Consider the following 22,182-nt stretch of genomic DNA (forward strand, 5'->3'; position numbering starts at 1 on the left):
AATTTGAAACAATAGTGCTTTCTAGAATGAAGGTCATGAAATCAATCCCTTATGTTGGCTGAGCACCATACTGTAGTAATGGGTAACTTATGAAGCCGTCAAGCAGTCTATATTGCTGGCCTCTAGTTTTAGCAAGAGACCAAATTCACAGATCCTAGTCTCCTTTATTTTTTAACAGCTACTTAGTTCAGGGATTCTATGTCAACTTGCATTCAGATCATGACTGTAAATGCCTCAACTACCAACTGACTTAAAGCAAACTCTTGTTCTCCGGGAAAGCTTTTATTTTCTCAAAATTTTATAACTTATGTATTGGGAATAATTGTTCTTAATTATTCTTATAGAATGAACACAGAACCTCTGCAAACAGATTTTACTAGACTCATTTACTGGTGTATTAGAGAAAGAAGGTATGTGAAGTATTATCTTTTATCGAATCTACTTCTGTTGGTAAAAAAAGAGAGAAGCTTTTGAGCTTACACAGAGTTCTTCAGGTCTGGGAAAGCTACTCAGAGTGTATTGAATTTCTTTCCTGTCCCCCTCTTCCTACCATTTCACAGGATTCTCTGTAGCAAAACGGAGACAAAGCTAGGTGAGTTCATTTTAAGTATGCTAAGGAATATATGTACATGTCTCAAATCAGTGGGAAGCCAAGACACCAACCTTTGTTTTGAGTAGACCAGATGGCAAGAGTTCTCTGTATATAGCACTTAACCAAATGTTATATGTAATGCTGTGACATCTGTTCATTTCAATGTAGTTATGTCTGAGATCAACTAGTGCAGCGGAATATGAAGGAGGAGGGCCTCTATTTTAAAGAGATCTATGGCAATTTTTTCTAAAGTAATTCCTCTCCACACCTAAACAATTGTGCTGTTCCTATGAAAATTATTTGTTTCATGTCAGTAAAATAAGAGTTTTGATTAATAAAGTGTAAATCCTGGTGATAAGACACTGTCCAACTGTGGGTACTGAAACTATACCACTGATAACGATAAACGTTTAAGTACAGTAGTCATAAATTAGCTACATGTGATTTCCTCCACCCCACCTCCCAATGCAATGCAAGACATTGCAGATCTGTGCACCCAAAACCTTTTTCTGTAATATAGCTTGATATTACTTTCTGTAAGATGCTGTATTTACTTCTCAGCACAAAATAGTAACGCTGACAGCCTGGACATTAAGGGACATGCTGGAATTATTAGCAGTACTAATAGTACTGAAGTCTCTCAAGTTTGAATGAATAGTGACCTGTTGGCTGGATTCTTTCAGACAGAGCAGGCCATCGATCCAGATGGGTTTGTTAACCTTCTTAGGAAAATAGAATAATAGAATATCAGGGTTGGAAGGTACCTCAGGAGGTCATCTAGTCCAACCCCCTGCTCAAAGCAGGACCAATTCCCAACTAAATCATCTCAGCCAGGGCTTTGTCAAGCCAGACCTTAAAAGCCCCTAAGGAAGGAGATTCCACCACCTCCCTAGGTAACCCATTCCAGTGCTTCAACACCCTCCTAGTGAAACAGTTTTTCCTAAAATCCAACCTAAGCCTCCCCCACTGCAACTTGAGACCATTACTCTCTGTTCTGTCATCTGGTACCACTGAGAACAGTCTAGATCCATCTTCTTTGGAACCCCCTTTCAGGTAGTTGAAACCAATCCTCCCTCAGTCTTCTCTTCTGCAGACTAAACAATCCCAGTTCCCTCAGCCTCTCCTCAGTCATATGCTCCAGCCCCCAACCATTTTTGTTGCCCTCCACTGGACTCTCTCCAATTTTTCCACATCCTTCTTGTAGTGTGGGGCCCAAAACTAGACACAATACTCCAGATGAAGCCTCACCAATGTCAAATAGAGGGGAATGATCACGTTCCTCGATCTGCTGGCAATGCCCCTACTTATACAGCCCAAAATGCCGTTAGCCTTCTTGACAACGAAGGCACACTGTCAACTCATATCCAACTTCTTGTCCACTGTAACCCCTAGGTACTTTTCTGCAGAACTGCTGCCTAGCCATTCGGTCCCTAGCCTGTAGCAGTGCATGGGATTCTTCCGTCCTAAGTGCAGGACTATGCACTTGTCCTTGTTGAACCTCATCAGGTTTCTTTTGGCCCAATCGTCTAATTTGTCTAGGTCCTTCTGTATCCTATCCCATCCCTACTCTCCAGCGTATCCTCTTCTCCCAGTTTAGTGTCATCTGCAAACTTGCTGAGAGTGCAGTCCATGCCATCCTCCAGATCATTAATAAAAGCAACAAAGAATCCTGTGGCACCTTATAGACTAACAGACGTTCTGCAGCATGAGCTTTCGTGGGTGAATACCCACTTCTTCAGATGCAAGACTAACAGATCCAGACTAACACGGCTACCCCTCTGATACTTGACATCATTAATAAAGATATTGAAGAAAACCAGCCCCAGGACTGACCCTTGGGGCATTCCGCTTGAAACTGTGCAGATGAACACCTGACATCTGAAATCCCTTGGAGCATCCAACATATGGAAATGATCTGCCTGCAAGTGTTAATGTGTGAGAATTTCTGAATTAAGACCTCCTACACTGAAAGGTCACTTGAAACAAGCTTTTAGAGGCCCAGCATAGGCAGAAAGGAAGCTGCTACTGTATTTTCCACTCCATGCATCTGATGAAGTGGGTTTTAACCCACAAAAGCTTATGCCCAAATAAATTTGTTAGTCTCTAAGGTGCCACAAGGACTCCTCGCTGTTTTTGCTTGATTAGTAGGTACTGTGGAATACAGTAGGCTATTATCATAGTGCCCTGGTAATGCCACGTGATTCACTTTGACAGCTCATCTCTGGTACCCTCATCATTGCTGGAAAAACTATGGGCTACAGCTTAATAGAATAGAGCAGAAAAAAACAGCACATTTTTAAATTTTCTGAAATATTTAAACAAATTAGAAGTGAATAAAAATTAAGATGCTTACACGAGTTAAACAGTGAATATTTCCATGCTCAGTTTATCAGTGACAAAACAACAAACAGAAGATGCAATTGTGACAGATATTCCAATCCCATGCAATATCTTTGGGGACCATACTGTGTTAAGTTTATGAATGGTTTATGTATCAATGTAGGCTAGGGACTGAATGCAACTCCGGGGGGAGGGTCACCATGGTGCTCCAGGAACTGTTCAGAAATAAGAAATCGCATGAGCTTCTGTGGCTCAAGTACTACCTTAGGGGTAGTAAGATTAACAAACAATGCCAGTTGTGACTTGAATATCTACAATTCCATCATTATGCAGATACCCACTACGAAAGAGTCTTTCAGCAGTCCTCTTAAGTAGGCCACAATCAGAGAAGATTTTCAGCTCCTATCAGCCTAGACTAGAATTAAAAACTAAACTAAACTAATGACCTGCCCTAAGAACACTTTTGCTTTTTAAAAAGTTTGATTTTCCTTGAAATTCAACATTCTAAGCTCTCAACTTGTCCATGGGAGTTAACTTTCAAAGATCGTGGATTTTCCTCAAATACCAAAGGGAAGCATAGTAGTTTAAAGAGTCTGATTTAGGGTTAAATTTACTATAGGAATAAAAACTGAGAAGAGAGTCTTCACAGCCATTAAGATAGATAGTGCTTTATCATCCATTCACCTCCAAATAAGAGGGTTTTGCTTTCACTACAAATATTGTGTTTTTAAATATTTAAATATGCTTTGCTATCTCACTTCCTTTATTTAAGAATGTACAAAAGCTAAGTGACATCTTATTTGATTCCAATTCAACATTTCCCACACACAAGTCTGAGATATCCTAAAGGTCATTGTTTCTGTGACAGCTAGTCTTGAGGTATGGAGTTCTGATGGACAATAACTCAAACTGAGATACCAAGACACCCGGGCCCTGTTATACTACGATGAAAAGCACTATAAAACTTTCTGTTACAATCTCTTATAACACCTTGCATTCTCATCAATGCCAACTCCAGCTATTTTACAAAAGCATTAGTTGTTCCACCGGGGATGATGATGTTTTGCTGGATCTTATAAAGGTTTATCCACATCTTGGTTAAGAGTGCAGTTTCAATAATTCAGTTCCCCTAACTCTCCCTCAATTGAGTGCCCTGCATTTGAAGTTATCTAAAAGACCCTGCTCACAACAATGCTAGGTGCTGTGTAGCAGAGTTCCTTTAGGATCTCAAAATAAGCTGGTACCACCACTGTTGTAAAGTGCTTGGGCATGGATGCACCAAAAATGATTGACAGACAACATTCCCGCATGTGGACTCAAAATTTTTTGCAAGGAACAGCAAGGGCTTGTCTACACTGGCACTTTACAGCGCTGCAACTTTCTCGCTCAGGGGTGTGAACCCCCCCACCCCCAGCGCTGCAAGTTTCAGCACTGTAAAGTGCCAGTGTACATAGTGCAGCAGCGCTGGGAGACCCTTGTGGAGGTGGTTTTTCTATAGCACTGGGAGAAAGTTCCCATTCCAATATGAAATCTAATTGGAGGACTACAACGGAGGTATCTGAAAAGGAAATAAGCAATAGAGACCGCGCAGGAAAGCAGGATACTAACCTGACACTTCCTGGAGAACAATAAGGGCCTAAATCTCTTTCACATGATAAATTACCTCCTCACCAATCTATCATTTTTCAAGATATCCTAAGGAATCACTCAGTTCTCTCATTGCAACTGTGTGTCACTAACAATATAGGAGACTCATGAATAGCCAGTAAAGCTGGTAGGCTTCCAGGTTGAGGTAAGGAAATAATAAATGCAAAACAAAACAAAAAATTAGTATGATAAAGGTATTCTGCAATTTTTTAAATGCAATTAGACTCAGACTTTAAGGTCAGAAGGGACCATTATGATCATCTAGTCTGACCTCCTGCACAATGCAGGCCACGGAATCTCACCCACCCACTCCTGTAACAAACCCCTAACCTATGTCTGAGTTACTGAAGTCCTCAAATTGTGGTTTGAAGACCTCAAGCTGCAGAGAATCCTCCAGCAAGTGACCCATGCCCCATGCTGCAGAGGAAGGCGAAAAACCTCCAGGGCCTCTGCCACTCTGCCCTGGAGGAAAATTCCTTCCCGACCCCAAATATGGCGATCAGTTAAACCCTGAGCATGTGGGCAAGACTCACCAGCCAGCACCCAGGAAAGAATTCTCTGTAGTAACTCAGATCCCAACCCATCTAACATCCCATCACAGACTACCAGGCATACTTATCTGCTGATAATCAAAGATCAGTTGCCAAATTAATTGCCAAAATTAGGCTACTCCATCATACCATCCCCTCCATAAACTTATCAAGCTTAGTCTTAAAGCCAGATATGTCTTTTGCCCCCACTACTCCCTTTGGAAGGCTGTTCCAGAATTTCACTCCTCTAATGGTTAGAAACCATCTAATTTCAAGTCTAAACTTCCTAGTGTCCAGTTTATATCCAATTAATTAATATTTCCTGCATTTTTACAGCACTCATTTAAAAACACTCCATTTATCACGATCTCAATAGATCATTTCAACACTGAATCTTACCAATTTCTCACCACCTGATTGCTGCAAGGAGCTCTTGGGAAAATAAGGGTACTTTGCACTGAAGTTTGGCTGCTGATGAGACAATGATTGCAGAAGAGACTTAAAACCATAATAAGACTACTGAAGTGTAAACAGTTGGGAAATACAAGGAGAGAGACAGTCAAATTAGGTCTCTGAGCCCCCAAATCAAGGTTTAGGATTTCAGCATATTTGTACAGATGCAAGTCAGTCCCAATGTAACATGTCTATCCTCGTGGTTGTTTTTTCTGCAGCAATTTTATAAATTCCAGATTAACCTCACAACACTTCATTTACAAACAACATCCAGTATCTACTAATTGAAGATACAACAGCAGAATTAGGAGCAAGTAATCAACGTCTCACAACTGGAATACTGGATAGATCTTCCTGTTAAAGAAGCTAGCAACATTAGGTTACATGAGCGGTCCTGACTATTCTCTGGTGGGGAGAGCTGCAGTTTGCTTGTTGCTAGAAATTGTAGCTGCAAATAAACATTGCTGATTTTTCAAGTTTCCAACATGGTGAAAGCAAGTTTAACAAATACAGTATCTCTAATTCTATGGCAGCTAAAAATACTGCAAATCACAGATTCCAGACAAGTTTTCCACATCTCTGCACTAAACATACTGATGAAGAGGACAGGTCACCCCTACCAGAAACAAACACATTTAAGACAGTTAGGCTTGCAAAAGCCTCTTACGCTGGAAAATGTTTGTACAGTCTGCTCTTTTCCAGTACCAAATACCTAAATTGGGGTTCTCAAATTGGGGGTCGGGACCCCTCAGGGGGCCACGAGGTTATTACATAGGGGGTTGCAAGCTGTCAGCCTCCACGCCGAACCCCGCTTTGCCTCCAGCATTTATAACGGTGTTAAATATATTAAAAAGTGTTTTTAATTTGTAAGGGGAGGGGGATTCACACAGAGAAGATTGCTATGTGAAATGGGTCACCAATACAAAAGTTTGAGAACCACTGACCTAAATTATATTAACTCCATTATGCTGTTCCATGCACACAATGACTAAAGCCAAAAGTGCTCATCAATAAATGTAATCTGTTGAGAGGAACAAGTGTGTGAAGTACATGTGCAAGAATTATGCATTTCTTTTACTAAAGTTATCAAGAACACCCAGATATTAGTGTGATATTAACTGAGTTCAACTACAGCTCCAACCCTAAGGAAGACAAATGCAACAACACTGCAAGGGTTACAATCTGGGATTCTTTTTGTTTTAATGCACAGACAAGGAGAACAGTGACTGAGAAAAATCACCTCACTTCCTTCCTTGTCTTTAGAATAACACACAGTTACAAGCGTCCTATGCTTTGAGTCATGTGTCCAAAACCCATACAAAATCAGAGTCCAGTGAGCAGGAAAGCCACAGAAGCATGGCACAGGGAATACATCCTATCCAATCAGCTAAAGCTGCTAGTCAGTTTGGGGCAATGGGGGAGAGAGTAACATAATAAATGCTTCATGCTTTTCTTGGAAATAAAGCCAACTTCTGTATTTGAAACCAGAACTGAAAAGGTGAATCTCTCTACAGCAGTTGCACCAATATACAGCTAATTCTGCACATGTGCACTTATTTTATAGCAGCAGGAGCCTACCCTTACAATATCTTGTGGTGATCTTGGAATCTCAGGGAAATAATCTTGTATGTGTTAACTAAATAAAACAAAAGGTGGAAGAGGCTGTATCAAGTTTCAATAACTACATGGAATTTATTAACTAAAAACTTCCCACAATACGCTGTACAAAGGGATAGACTAATCCAGAACCAAGAAAGAGGAAAGAGAAGCAGAGGAGCTTATGGAGCAGAATTTTTGTATCTGCATATTAAGATAGGACCATTGGGAGTTTGCTACATTTCAGTACTAATTAGGGAGACAACTAGCTTATTTCAGCCACAAAACATACCTCTTTAAAAGGACAAATCCCAAGCAGCATCCCTGAAAATGGGATTTAACTTCCAGTGTACCTGTGCCCCTCTAATAAGAGCTCAACAGTCACTGACAACTAGCAGCTGTTGCACGGTGGATAAGAATACAGATTAGCAGAAAGGATGTTTTACTGTGTATTATAATACACCTCTATCCTGATATAACGCAGCCCGATATAACACAAGTTCAGATATAACACGGTAAAGCAGTGCTCCGGGGCGGGGGGGGCTGCGCACTCCAGAGGATCAAAGCAAGTTCGATATAATGCGGTTTCACCTATAACGCGGTAAGATTTTTTGACTCCCAAGGACAGCATTATATTGGGGTAAAGGTATACTTGTACTTAACTGCTTTTCATTTAAGAATCTCACCTTCTTTTATAAGAAGTGCTTTTAAGTATTATCCCCATTCTACAAATGAGGAAACAGAGAAGTTAAGTGATTTACCCATTATCACACAGATGCAGCAGAGCCAAGAATAAAGCCCAGGTTGCCTGACTCCTCCAGGATACTGTCAACTGGCCAATACTTCCTTTCCCTCCACCCAAATAAAAAAAATTAAGAGGTTCTGCGTATATGAGTAGCTCTTTGTGATTGCATTTGTGCCAGTAGTTAGTTTTTGAAACCAACCAATTATGCCAACAGCTGCTCAATATCATGTACAGATATGATTCACTGGAATTGCACTACGTTGCCAATCAGTAAAAATACTAAGCACTGACAATTTGATTTCCCAAGATTTGGCATCTACAGTTGAGAACAAAATTGAGCAGGTGATTTAACACCTGTTATGGAGACAATTATTTCCTCTCTTTTTAAAAAGAAAAGAAACGCGAGATCTTGAATATTTTAAAAGACTATTTTAACAATTATGCCCCATTTGTAATAGAGAGACATCTGTTTTGAGTTTAACATAAGGCCTGAGTGGGATGAAATTGTCTTGGATCCAACTTCTCTGTTTAATGATACTTTAGGTGTGAGAAACAGTGTTAACCTTCAGTTATGACTATAAACAATGTACATTAAAAACCTTAATGAAAACTGTTCTATGCTAATACAACAAGCATCAACATACAACTTGCATTTTACAAAATACTGGGACTAGCTGCATCCCAAGTTATGTTTGATAGTTTACAATAACTCTGCACGTTGAACTCCTATCTGAGAAAATTTAAATTGGGGATCCAAAAATTATTTATCTTGTCTGTGTAACATCCAAAGAGAAAATTAAATTACATTTTTCAGACTGTCCATAATGCCAAGCTTTACTTTCAGTTATAATTTTAATACATATCCAAAGCAACTCCACTGACGTTCCATCAGATTAAAGACTAACTAAATTTGGAACCACATTACGAATAGTAATGATGCAAACTGTGTTAGATCCCATGTATCTGGCCCCTTTATTAAGACAATATACCTTGGAAATTTCCAGGATGATAGAAGCCAAGGCTGGAAAGACTGCTTTTGGAGAGAACTCTAATCCACAAAAGAGTACTGGGTTTCATCAATCTAACCAGAAGTTTGATTCAAACCCAAATGCTTATTTTCAAGCTCTAGTTCATAAAACTTTAAATAGAAACATCCATCCTAACAGATGCAACTAATTTTTCCTTCACTAGACTGTGTTAATTTGAACCCTTTTCCAAGCAGTAATCGCTGGTGTGCGTTGGATACGTGAACTCCAGCAGGATGTTTCAGATTTAGAGTCCTGTGTCCAGTCATTGTCAGTCACATGGTTATGAATTATGCAGGGGTGGAAGTGCCCAAACAAAAAGACTCAAGACATGCATCATCTGTGATTCAACTTCACACAGTAACAATTCAACTAGATTGGAGTTCTGTGGTCACTAACAAGCAGGACACATCATTAATGGGCACAGAGCACCATTCTTTCGGGCCTCTTTATGTTCTTATTAGAGAAGTAGACCCGGGGCAGGATTGATGTAATGTTTTGTATATGGATCAACAACTCAATGAATACATACAAGGCAAATAGAGAGACTTAAACACATTTTCAATATTACAGCCAGATATAAGAGTAGTTTTATCAAAAATTATTTTAACCAGATGCCATATTAATGTCATGATTGTGAAAACACACAGTTACAAATTGTCAAATATCAGAGAGGTAGCTGTGTTAGTCTGGATCTGTAAAAGCAGCAAAGAGTCCTGTGGCACCTTATAGACTAACAGACGTTTTGGAGCATGAGCTTTCGTGGGTGAATACCCACATGCACATGCTTCCGACGAAGTGGGTATTCACCCACAAAAGCTCATGCTCCAAAACGTCTGTTAGTCTATAAGGTGCCACAGGACTCTGCTGCAGTTACAAATTGGAGGATCTTGCTTCTGAAGAGACTACTCTCCATAGCAGAAAATAGCATACCTAGTCCTCCAACACAACATTCCAGAAGATTCTATCTGCTTGCACACAAAATCTGAATATGTGCATGCGTAAACAAGCTGAAAATCTGATAAACCACCGGATTTCTAGACACTGGCATTTGATGACAGAGCCAGGTGCAACAAGAAAACCAGTATAAAGTTCAGCCTGAAAAGCAGCCCAAGCATTATCCCTCCCTTCATTTTGGGAAGAAACCCCACACTCCTTCCTATAGCACTTCTCCAGAGCGGACATGAATACTGATTTCTGGGTCACTAGCCAATCACTTTCACCCATGGATCCCAAACAAGGCAGTAGAGTTCAGATATATTGTGAAACTGTCATGTGCTCATCTGACATGCCACCATACATTATAATAATAATCTTACATTGTTCTGCTAGTCAAAACTGAGGTTAAAAAGAAGAGTTTTTTTCCTTAAACTTCACAAGTCACAAATAAAGAGACTTCTATATAAATTGTGAGATACACAGAAGAGGATGAGACTTAATTGATGCTAAAATCTTAAGAATATTATATATAGCGCATGTGAGAGTGGGGATTCTGAGTGACAGATCCTTTTCTCCCTTTCATATCAGAGCAGTTGTTTGGGGGAAGAACCAAGTTCGTCTGAGAACCGACTGTTACAAGCATAGCCTTGGGATATGCTGGTTCTTTGCCCTGCTTACTGAGCCAAATCCCATTTGAAGCTGGCTGATCTGTTTGTTACCACAAACTAAGTTCACAGAACAGTGTTAGATAATCTTTTACTAAGCAAAGGAGGCAAGTCTGGGGGAACACTTTAATGGAATTCCAAGCTGCAAAATGGCTTCAGTTAATGGCCCCAATTTTAGCACACACAATTTAGATTTTAACCCAATGGGTAATAAACATCTCCAATTATTGTATTAATAGAAAAAATTGGTTTCTCCACCCCTTTGAATTTAGTGTTGTCTAGACACACAAATACACACACACAAAAGCTTTAAAACAGAACCCTGAGAAGATTTCAGCAAGCAGTCAACAGGACAAAAAAATTTTTATTTATATATATATATATATATGCATACAGGAAGCCAATGCAAAATCCTGCAGAGTATCACCACAAAAATCTGAACCACAAAAAAGCAGCTGCTGAGCTCTGCACCAGTCCCATTCTTTCCTTAGCTACAGAGAGCCAAGCACTTGAAATGCATTACTATACAGCAATTTAAACCTATGATTACACATAATGACTAGCTAGAAATAGCTTGTTCCTAGGTTTTGTTTTTGCTTGACTTATAAATTGCAAGTCTTCAGAGACAATTTGGATTTAAGATTTTTAAAAGAGCTTCTTTTTGCTCTATCAAGTGTACTTCAGAATCTGTTTTTTCAGCCTTTGGAAGACCTGAGCTTACTTTCATATGGACTCACAAAATATTGAAGAGGTGTATTAAAAGCTATAAATTAGAGGGCAAGTACGGCAGTATTTTCCATGGATGTAGCCATCTTTTGAAAGGCATGGAAGTCTCCCTCAACCACCCTAACCGGAATATTCCAGAGCCCCAGAAGTCCACCCCTGCCCTAGCCTCATGGGGTGACAGGGAAAGCACAGCTCCGAAAAGCTCAAAGCACCTCATTAACAGGGAAGCCAGGCACCAGTGCAGAGCCCAGCTAGAACTTTTTGTCCACTTCCTCAGAGGGGGGCATCATGGTGAGGGAAGATGAACCCCTTCTATGGAACAATACCCCAGCTGCCACACCTCACACAGCCAGCTGTGTTGGAGAGAGGTACCCCTTTCATCTCCCAGAGGCAGAACTACCCCATGATATAACAAGGACTCCAGAGAGCACCTCCATAACCCCAGACCATAGTGGCCAAGCATATCTCCATAATTCATCAATTTACTTTTCTTTTTTGTACCTGACAGCTGCAGGGACCTACTCAATAGCAACAAAGAGTGGAGAACTCTGGAACCCCCTATCCTCTCCTATCCCTTTATGGGATAGACACCCCAGAGAAGGGACAGTTATCTGAGTTGTAAAGCTAGCTTACATTTAAACAATAATTTAAAAAGAACCAATAGTAATAGATAAAGGGGTAGTTGGGGACAATAAACTGCAAACCCAGCCTGACTTTTTCAAGGGGGCAAACATTCAAGGGGCATAGAGAAGTTGTAATGCAATAGGGAATTTTAAGTAGTGTGATTCAGAGTTCACACTGTTCGCCTATGTAACTATATAGTATTGTTACTGTCACTCTTGTAATAAACTAGGTCAAATTTGAGGGAGGACAATCAAATTTAAACAAGACACATGAGTAAACTCTTCAGGGCAAGGGACCCAACCCCGACTGGGTCTTTGTGGCTCTACTGCAATATAAATAAGGAAGAACTGAAGGGGAACAGTACCTTGCCTTCTTCCCAAAAGCATGAGCACCCTCACTCCTTGGCCAATTACTCTAATTTCTACTTGTATTAGAATCCAGAATCTGAAAGATTTGATACAGATTTTTCCAAAAAAAATAATCACATTAATCAAACACAGGACTATGATACAACATCAACATTAAGGATAGCACAGTAGCACAATTCAGAGAAATACATTTCTTAACCACTGACTTTTGTAGTCTGAGTGTTTCAACCCACAGACTCTTGAGGGTCCATTTAAATTTGTTTAGGGGTCCACAAATGAAAAAAGGCTGAAAAGAGTTATGGAACCAAAAAAAACCTGCTTCTCTAATTTCTAGTAATAATCATTAATGTAGTCTATAGCACAGCTATTGTTTTTAGCATTAATCAGATAATTTTCTCCCTTCCTCAAGCAGAAATTATCCCTTGCTGCTAACAACTAGAATTCCTTTAACACTAACATTCAGTTTCAGAAGCATGAGCATTTACTTCAGAATTTTCCTTCAACAAGGGTGGGTAAGAAGTACACCTCTACCCCGATATAACACGACTCGATATAACACGAATGCTGATATAACACGGTAAAGCAGCGCTCCGGGGGGCGGGGGGGCTGCGCACTCTGGAGGATCAAAGCAAGTTCGACATAACGCGGTTTCACCTATAACGCAGTAAGATTTTTTGGTTCCCGAGGACAGCGTTATAGTGAGGTAGAGGTGTACCTGAATTTGGTTTGTCCCACTGGTAATAAAATCTCTACTAAGCACTTTTACTGAAAAGCCAACTGGCCCTTTTAAACTGTATAAAGGAGAGCAGAAATATACTGGAATTACAAATTAGAAGGAAGAACATTAATTTACAGGTAGAAAGCATTACTAGCGCTGTAAGAAACAAACATGGAGGGGAGAAAAATCTAGTACCTTAAAGAAATTCTTCTGTTCACCTCAGAAGCCATGTTATAATACATGGAGACCCAATAAAAAATATTTGCATCATATTACCATTGATTTTTAAGTTAAAGTTTACTTAGACATTCCTACAGAGTTTGTCCTAAGCATGATTTTATTAAGTTAAAAACAAAACAAAACAACCCACAGATCTAGGTTTGTTCTGACATACTTTGCCTTTGACAATGGAAAAATTTGTCCAGCTGCAGCAAATTTGAGATAAAGTCCAGTTGAAGAACAAGAGATTATTAATCTTCAAAATGAAAAGACCATCCTGAGGAAAAACAAGTACAGTCAAACCTTGCAATAACACACCCCGCCATAATGCAAAATCGCATATAATGCAATCATAAGTTGGCTCCCCTTTAAGGTCTAATACCAGTGGTCCCAAGCTATTCGAACAGAAGAATATAGAATGACTGCAGGAGGGTTTTCACAAACTCAGCAGACTTGTTAGCCACATACAGGAATATTTGGACAGTCACAATACACAGCAATGCACCCAGATCTTAATGGGAGATCTACCCACACACACCCACACCCCCACCTCAGAGCTTAAGAAGGTGAGAAGCTGAACTGTTACCTAGTTCAAAATAAAAAAAAACAAATCTCAACGTGTGCATTTTTGCCTTTTATACCATATTAGAAACCAAATTCTGTGCAGAGTACATTTTGGTATATTTCATAAACTGGGATGTCACCCTCCTATGTTTAGCCTTGATTTATAACACTGCCTCTTCAAATAGTCAAGAAAGAAGTTCTCCTACAGTCCGGGAGAATACATTTCAATGCGTGGGTATGTGGTTAAGCTCATCTCTTTGAATCGCATTGATTAGATCCCAGCTATACTACTTCACTTTCTAAAACCTAACAAGAATCCTAGAGTGTTAACATACTAAGGCGGCAATTATGTAACACAATAACTAGACTAAACTATGACAACATTGTTTACAGTTTTGCATCATTAACCATTCTTCTGAAACAGGATTCTTCTTATAACAAGCTATGCTGATCAGCGCAGCCAGAGCTCCCTTGCAGCTCTACAGCAATCTTATCACTGCAATTAAACCTGCTGATCATCCTTTGTGTAACCAGGCAAATGGTTATACATATGCAAAATCGCTGTATTGATCCAATACAGATATATTCTTTAAAATCACATTTATATAACACCTATAGATCCACTGTCTCTCAAAGAAAATGTTGATTTTTTTCTTCTCGTGTCTCCTAAGTTTTTCTTCCTATGATAAAGGACACATGCATGAACAGTTTTATTTCTAATGTTGAGAAGTAACATTTAAGATAACACCTAATGAAAGACTGGAAAAGTGATACTTTGTATACAGTCAATCTAAGTTACCCTAGGGCTAGTTTCTCCTGCTTGCATATAGGTCTTTCAAATAGCAACAGAAAAGGAGTTAAAGTGTTGTTATCAGATGTCAAAAACTGACCAAAGGACTTCTGAGCAGATCTGGAATCTAGAAGCTACTTTTATTGATTATCCAGAAATTAATAATTCAGAGTGATAAACAGAAAAAGGTTTAGTGAAGTGGCTGTTTTCATGTATCCTTGAATAAAATAGTAGCAGGGAAAAATAATTAGTTCTACACAGCCTATTTCTTAGTCAGCTGATTCCTCATGGGAACTTTTGCTCATTTCTGCTCCAGATTTTACTCACATTTGTTATTTTAAAACAAATCTCAACATTCTACTGACCATAAAATATTAGCTAAAGGTTATATATGTTTCAATGTTCTATCACAATAAGCTGCTGCTGCACTTCCAAGAAAATCTAGACTTTCGTGGGTGGAAAAAAGGCGTGGGGAATTATGTAGTCTGTTTTTAGAGGGAAGCCATTTGTAATTTCAAAAATTGCTTGTGGAGCCTCATCGGATAAAGAATCTTTGATGACCTACAGATTTTTTAAGACAGTTTTACCTCCTCTTTACCAAAAGCTGCTCTCAATCTGACTGCTGTGTTTTTCAGCTTGTGACTATGGCATGATTTTCATATTTGTGCAGAAGGAAGTTTAAATTTAAAAAAATATATTTTGAACATGATTTTTTTTCCTATTAGCATTAAACAGGCTACACATGAACTACAAGACATTGACATTCAAGAGGAAATTGTGCTAGCAACACCTTGCAATCCAGTCATGGAGCTTATTGCAAATAGTCAACTATTTCAACAGGGGACAATATTTTTGTCACCAAAACTCAGAAGCCTTATGTGAATTGGTTGCTTGGTACGGAGACTGTATAACCATTGCATAACAAAAACAAACACAACATGACTACTAGCAATGGTATTTGCACAACTCAGTAATGTAGTCATCTGTCACTCATCTTGGTATCAGTGTGTTTTCCTATAAGATGTATACTTAAGGGCTGATGCACATTTCAAAGTAGCAATTGTAAAAAAGTATTTGTTATCAGTAGGATTAATTTTACTTGTTTTGTAGTTAAAAAAAGGAAGATCACCAGCAAATATGCTTTACAAACTTATTGTTCCTTCACAATATCTCCTTGAGAATTTTCAGAAGCAAGGTGACTGGGCAACAAGATGGCAGAACTTTGATAAGCGTGAAGTAATGCACACTGGAAACCATAATCCCAGCTATATTTACAAAATGATAGGGTCTAAATGAGCTATTACCACTCAAAAAAGTTTTTGGAATCATCGTGGATAGTTCTCTGAAAACATCCACTCAATGTGCAGCGACAGTCAAAAAGGTAACAATGTTAGGAACTGCTAGGAAAGGGACAGATAAGACTGCAAATATAATGTTACTATATAAAATCTCTGGTATGCTCACACCTTGAATACCGGGTGAAATTCTGGTCACCCCATCTCAAACAAGATATATTAGAACTGGAAAAGATGCAGAGAAGGGTAACTAAAATTATTAGGGGTATGGAACAGCTTCCATCTGAGGAGGAATTAAAAAGACTGGGATTGTTCATCTTAGAACATGGGAGGATATGGTAGAGGACTACAAAATCATGAATGGTGTAGAGAAAGTGAACTGGGAAGTGTTATTTACCCCTTCACAGAACTCAAGAAGCAGGAGTCACCCAGTGAAATGAACAGGCAGCAGGTTTAAAAACAAACATAAAGAAGTACTTCTTCACACAACACACAGTCAACCTGTGGAATCATTGCCAGGGGGATGCTAAGAAGTCCAAAACTATAACAAGATTCAAAAAAGAATTAGATTAACTCATGGAAGATATGTCCATCAATGGCTATTAGCCAAGATGGTCAGTGACAACTCCATGCTTTCAGATGCTGGGAGTGGACAACAGGGGATGAATCACTCAATGATTACCCTGTTCTGTTAATTTCTTTTAAAGCATCTGACGTTGGCCACTGTTGGAAGACAGGATACGGGACCAGAGGGACCATTGGTCTGACCATGTATGACCATTCTGATGTTCTTATGGTTAAGCTCGCTCCTGGAATATTAGCATGTTAATCACAAATCCGCCAGTGCATTATTAGCGCTCCAAGTTAAAAAGAGCATAGACCAAAATTTAAATATCTTACCAACAACATGAATAGTAAGTCACTTCAAAAGAGATTGTCCAAAGTACTCCCTACGGGAAAGGCAAATATGCTATAAGAAACTGCAGGTGAATTTATTTCTGAATCTCAGAATTCATATTCACCACCTATTCAGTTCTTCTGCAAAGTAAGAAGTGTTTGACAATTGTGCCCAGACTGATTAGATGGTCACACCCAGCAGAGCATAAATATACTGCTTTGGATAAAAATGTATTAACACACTGAATCCTACTTTCAGAATCACATTCTGCATAGGAAAGCAGTATCTTACAGCCCGTAAGACAACAGATCCCTTAAAAAAGCTTAGAATCAACCATTGCCATTGGTGCAAGACACCCCTTTTCAAGATATCTACCATCTTGACCTAAGAGGAAAGCATCTAAGAGCACGGTAACACATCTGGTAACTATAATATTAGTTCTCTTCCTCCAAGGAAACTGAAGTTTGCTAACAGTAGTTTAGAGCACCCATGTAATGATTCTCCATCTTGCCACCTCAAGATAGTAGCCTTTCAAAAGAGAAAAAGTATTGCACACAGGTCTGTTTTCCAAGTTAACAGTAAGCAAGCTAGTCAGATTCCTCTTACATCTTTGCAGAGCAAGATCTAGAGGCACAGAGACTTATGCACATGTTTAACTCTTTGCTGACTATGTTTTTTCCAAAAGTGATAGAAACAAAAATCACTGGCTTCTTTATTTGGAGACCACTGTGCTAGGAGTAATTCAGTCATCAGGGGGCACTATCAGGCACTTTAAAACCAAAATGTGATTTTACACACCAAAAACACAAAACTAAAAAGAAAAACCACACAACAGAAGTGTTGGCAACGACAGCTAGCTCAGCAGGCAGAGCATCAGGCTCTTAATCTGAGGGGACAAGATTCTAACCCATCTGGGCAGCCAACCTTTTATTAAAAATAGTCCTGCCCTGAGTGCAGAAGACTAGACCAAATGACCTCTTGAGGTCCCCTCCTGTACTACACGTCTATGATTCTAAGTGTTTTAATTTAAAAAAAAAAAAGATAGTTTGGGAAGTAAGAAGTCCCTATGGTGTTTGCAATGCAAGCATTTCCATACTGTGGTAGTGCATGGAAAAGTAAAACTGAAATCTATTATTACTGCTAGAGCTGAGTGAAAGAGTAAACAGTATAAATATTTTCTAAATCACACAAAATTGGCTTGATGTCTCACAAGAAAAAGGCAACCACCACCAAAGAGCAGGTCACATAAAATCTAAGTCTGACTAGTGCAGGGCATAAACAGACAAGGATGGGGGGGCGGGGGGGGCTGGAAAGCCAAACAAGAATTGTAATAATCAGTTACTTAGTAATGGACATACACATTTTGAACAAAACATTAAAAATGCAAGTTTGATATTTTATTTTACTTTCAGCCAGATTGTTGCCTTTTTAAGCTTTTCATTCTGACATGTTACAAAAAAAGCCTTTCCAAGGGGACACAGGATGTTAACACAATCGTACACAGTTAGCTCTTATCTACACAATTTTTGTACTGCTTTGACTTCCTCAGTTTAAAAACAGATCTAGTTAAAGCAGTAAGACCCGCTAGTGTGGATGCAGTTATGCTGGTATAAAGGTGATTAGATCACAAGCAGCTATATTGGTATAAGCACTTTTATACAAGTATAACTACATCCACACTTTAACTTCATCAATTTCTAAACACAAAGTTAAAGCAGTGCAAAAATATGCGCAGACTATACCTTAGCCTTTTCCTCCGGAAGAAATCACCGTTCATCCAGAGGGTTGGACTAGATCAGGGGGTTGGACTAGATACCTCCTGAGGTCCCTTTCAACCCTGATATTCTATGATTCTATTTAAAAAAAGGAAAGTAGCACTAGACACTGATGACAACCTACACCCTAGGGATAACTTTCTTAAATGAAATGCGGCTGAATATATATTCTCCCAAGTGTCACCATCCAGCTTCTTAGTACAGAGAATGAAAACAAAACAAGCCCATGGCATAATGTGACAACTACTGCAGACAAAAAATACAGCCCAACTTCCCTTTAATCAAATCAAATTTTGACATCAACTCTTGTCACAGCACTAAGCTTCCATTGGCATTTCTAAAAGCCTATTACCAGGCCCAGTTTAAAAATGTTATCAAACAGGAGGGTAGTTTCATAGTGTACAGACATCCACATCACATAACCAGTATAACTGGTACGATTTATTGGGAGTTGAGAATCAAATAGATAAGACTGGGTTACTCAGATATGAGCCCTTAAGGGAAAAAAAAAAGTTGCTTTGCCAAATGAGAGATGTCCCTGGAATAAAAGCCATCAACTACTTTTCAGCATCACATTGGAGTTCCCACCCCACAGTAGTCATACTACTGAAAGCCACTTAATAGAAACCAGTTGGAACTATGATTTCCCAGATTAACTTATTTTCATGGTTCACACAGCTAGATACAAGGAAATATCAGGAGTGGAAGGGTATTTTTAAAAGTAGTCAAAGAAAGATTGCATCTATCACACATCTACAAGTGATTTTACTGTGTCATTCACCTTCCAAATGTAAAGGTGTTTTTTAGACAAGTAATTCGCAAGTACATAACCATAAATGTGACAAACTAACAGCTTATAAGGAACACAATGTTCTCATCCATGCAGAGCATTGCAATCAGAATGTGCTGTATGCCACATGGCCCAGACCCTGGCTGTTTCACAAAAGGGTTGTCTGAATTTGCCCTCCTACAAAATCAAACTGCCAGAGACAGACCCCATTTAAACCAAAAAGGCAACAGAATTTAGCAGCTGTTGCCCAGGTCTCTCTTCCAGGATTCCCTGGGCACTCACGGCATATAGAAATCTGTCTCCAGGATCCCAGCTTTTACTGGCCTCCCACCCTCAGCGCACGTAGACTTGTCTCTGTATGTCTAGTGTATTTAGACAGGTTTAATTTTGCATAAAGATCTCCCATGGCTTAACAAAAATTTAAGATGAACGTACATTTTTCAAGCTGTATGTGTCTGGTGGTTTTTTTTAAAACATTTAAATGAAACAGCTTTTGTTTGGATGCAAACCTTTCCCTGCAGTGTTTGCAACCCAAGTATTGCAGCACTGAGCTCATTCACAAGAGCCAGAAAGTGAAATTGACTGTGAAAATGATTAACCTGTTCTCATCTCCCAAGCTAAATTTAGGGCTAATTCTGTAAACAAACATTAATAGTAGATCGCTTCCCTCTCCAAGGACGGTTTAAAAAAAAATCTGTTAAGCTTGCAATGATCCTTTTGAGACAGGAATGTACAGAATGCTTGAAAGTGGGCCCTCAACCTGCAAAGGGCCTCCAGGTTTTCCGAATATCACCCACCTCCCTCTCTCCCCCAGGAGGGTCAACCAGGTTGGTGGGAGGGACAGATTCTCTCGAGGAGGATCCCCCGAGTTTTCCAAATCCATCGGCCGCCTCTCCATAGACAGGAAGTCTGGGGGAAGGGAAGCCACGTTCCCGCATGGGTCTCAGATGCCTCAGCCTGGCTACCCCTTCCTCACCCTGGGACGGCTGCCCGGAGAGTCCCCAAACCTTCTCCTTCCATCAGCTCCCCCATGCAAAAAACACAAGCGAGTTGGACAGGGGGGAGCCAGACATTTCCCGGCTTCATCTCCTCCCTCCAATGCTCCTCTCAGGCCTCGCCCCCCGACTCACTTTCTCTTGTACTCGTCCCTCTCCCGCTTGACTTTGGCCAGCACGTTGTAGAGGGCCCGGATCTCGGGGGTGATGGTGTCGATCTGCACCCCGACGCCGTCCGGGTGGACCCAGGAGACGCCGGGCCCCTGCAGGGTCTCCAGGCCGCCGCCGCCGGTGCGGCGCACCTGGGTGTAGCTCCAGATGGTGCCAGGCAGGCGGCCGTAGTGCTGCGGCGGGGGGGCGGCGGCGGCAGCAGCGGGGCCCGGCGGCAGGGCGCCCGGGCCGGCAGCCGGGGGCCCCGCGTCCGTCTGCACGGCCTGGTCCCGGGAGAAGGTCTTGTAGCGGAAGCGGCGGTCGCGCTCGCTCTGCTGCGCCTGCAGCTGCTTCTCCAGCAGCCGGTTGCGGCGCTCCAGCTCGTGCACCTTGGCCAGGAAGCAGCGGAACCGCACGTTCAGCCCCTTCAGCAGGTGGATGTTGGAGCCCAGGTCGTTCCGCAGCGCCGTGGTCACCGGCGGGGAGGCCGCCGCCGCCGCCGCCGCGGGGCTGCCGGGGCCCAAGGCGCCGGGGGCCGGGCCGGCGGAGAAGGCTCGCGCCATCTCCCCGAAGAGGAGCGAGTTCATCATCCTGCTCCCGGCCGGGCGGCCTCGCAGCGGCGGGGGGGAGCCGGGGGCTGGGAGCCGGTCAGCAGCGGGGGGCGGGTATGGACCCGGCTCGCGGGGGGGATTCAACCGGAAGTGGCGGTTAGACGGGGGGGGAGGGGAGCTGTGTCTGAGGTAAAAACCCGCCCAGGGTCGGTTCCCTCCCGCAGTCCGGCTGCCTCCGAGCGAGGGGGGCGCCCGGCCTCGGCTGCTCGCTCCTGCGCCAGCCGCCACTGCCGCATCCAGCGCCGCTGCCCGGCCCCTGACTGACTGACTGACTGACTGAGGCCGGCGACGCGGGGCGGGACTCGGCAGCGGCACCCGCGCGAGACACGCCCCCTCCCCTCCCGGCGACGGGCTGCAGGCCCGGCCCCGCCCCCTTTCCGCCGTAGCCCCGCCCTCCGCCAAGTACGCAACGCCCAACTGGCCCCGCCCACCCAGAGCCGCCGCGCACCCCGGCCCACGCCATCGTTTCCGAAACGGCCCCGCCCCTAGAGTTGTAGCCCCGCCCACCCGTCATGGCTCCTCCCCTCCCCGTGCCTTTTCATGTGCACGCTCTAAGTCCCTCCCATTTCCCTTCCCCGGGGGCGCGGCCCAGCGCTGCCTCCGGCGGGAAGTCCCAGCTGGTGCTTCCTGCAGCGTGATGACCTGAGCCGGGTTCCCCCCGTGATCGTGGGGGGAATCTGCCCTGTAACCCCCTGCCCGCAGCCTAGGCTGCCCCTGGCCAGGCTACACAGCTGGTTGGGGTTCACCAGGGGCAACCAGCACCTGCTTTAAAGAGGAGGGTCCAGAGCGTGGCATTCCCATTGGTTCTGCTTCTGAACAGCTGCGGGCAACACCGGCCATGTCCTTGATCCCAGTAAAGCCCGAGATCCATTGAGGAAGCCATCCAAGCCATGTGTGAGGAACCATCAAACACCCCTGCCCCAGGAGACATCCAGCATGCTGAGCACAACTGCCACTCCTGGCCAGAAAGATGTTACTAAGGTTTCCCTACCTACCTACTGGGCCTGCCCTTAGAGTTGGCTAGGGGTACATCTCCACTCCATGTGGAAGTGGGGATCAGGCCACTAAGTTCCTCCCACTAAAAGGTTGCTGATGTGAATCCCAGGGGGATCAGGGATGCTGGAACA

The 22,182-nt window shown here is 41.9% G+C and overlaps 1 protein-coding gene across 3 annotated transcripts in view; it reads right to left on the bottom strand.

The window, feature by feature from the left end:
- Positions 1–21,368, bottom strand: part of IFFO2 (intermediate filament family orphan 2) — a 50,674-nt gene extending 29,306 nt beyond the window's left edge. Inside the window, exon 1 of one of the 3 annotated variants that reach the window (XM_039509473.1) lies at positions 20,430–21,368. In XM_039509473.1, the coding sequence (XP_039365407.1) occupies positions 20,430–21,034 (605 nt within the window). In that variant the 5' untranslated portion in view covers positions 21,035–21,368. The remainder of the gene's footprint in view (positions 1–20,429) is intronic. The other 2 variants (XM_039509472.1, XM_039509471.1) reach the window with 2 other exon arrangements.
- Positions 21,369–22,182: the final 814 nt, after the last annotated feature.

The sequence above is a fragment of the Mauremys reevesii genome, linkage group 21 (genome assembly GCF_016161935.1).
Source record: "Mauremys reevesii isolate NIE-2019 linkage group 21, ASM1616193v1, whole genome shotgun sequence".
NCBI classification, from domain to species: domain Eukaryota; kingdom Metazoa; phylum Chordata; order Testudines; family Geoemydidae; genus Mauremys; species Mauremys reevesii.